Source organism: Octopus bimaculoides, chromosome 27 (genome assembly GCF_001194135.2).
Source record: "Octopus bimaculoides isolate UCB-OBI-ISO-001 chromosome 27, ASM119413v2, whole genome shotgun sequence".
NCBI lineage: Eukaryota > Metazoa > Mollusca > Cephalopoda > Octopoda > Octopodidae > Octopus > Octopus bimaculoides.
In genome coordinates, this window is record NC_069007.1 from 18,180,279 (window position 1) to 18,180,883 (window position 605).

At 37.2% G+C, this 605-nt stretch overlaps 2 protein-coding genes across 4 annotated transcripts in view; one reads left to right on the forward strand and one right to left on the reverse strand.

Annotated features, from left to right (window-relative positions):
• The window catches only part of LOC106870157 (collagen alpha-1(XII) chain), a 490,284-nt gene that overhangs the window by 459,754 nt on the left and 29,925 nt on the right, over window positions 1–605 (forward strand). For 2 of the 3 annotated variants that reach the window (XM_052977220.1, XM_052977219.1), the window contains exon 1: window positions 7–283. The exons of the other annotated variant lie outside the window; for it this stretch is intronic. In XM_052977220.1, the coding sequence (XP_052833180.1) occupies window positions 103–283 (181 nt within the window). In that variant the 5' untranslated portion in view covers window positions 7–102. Of the gene's footprint in view, window positions 1–6; window positions 284–605 lie in introns of those variants that run through there. 3 annotated transcript variants of the gene reach the window in all.
• Window positions 1–605, reverse strand: part of LOC106868389 (uncharacterized) — a 437,000-nt gene that overhangs the window by 425,927 nt on the left and 10,468 nt on the right. The gene's annotated exons all lie outside the window — the stretch shown is intronic.

A 605-nucleotide genomic window follows, 5' to 3' on the forward strand; every position in this document is an offset into this window, starting at 1 on the left:
AAAGCCCAACTGACAATCGTCAAAGATGCTTGCAAAGGTACACTGAGAACAAACTGTAGTAAAGTCCAAACAGAGTTTAATGTTGCTGTATCGACTGTAACAATGTCCGACCTACAGAAACCCCTATATTCCGGATTGGTAATGAGCTTGTTTATCTTGAACTTACAAACGCCAATCCCAGTCAATAAACAACAGCAAGCAGTTTACTGGGTCCAACATATCAACTCAGCTGGCTCGACTGATGTCTTCACATATTTTGCAAATAAATTAGGACAGAGGAATGGTAAGTAGAGATATTGTTTAAAATTCTATGCTAGATATTTGTCATGTGAGAACCTTATGAGAAGGACCGAGCATTGAAATACAAATAACAAGTTTTTTCCGGATCTGATCAAACATGCAAATAAATGTCTTTGAGAATAAATTTGAGCCGACTCTGGGAATAGAATTTCCGAGTCGTTAATCTACAGCGCCAAACCATGAGCACATATGTGTGTGAGTGTGTGTATGTATGAGTGTGTGTCTGTGTGTGAGTGTATATATACATATATATAAATATATCAATTAGAAAATAGAGGATAATATGCTAACCCCACCCCTTTTAC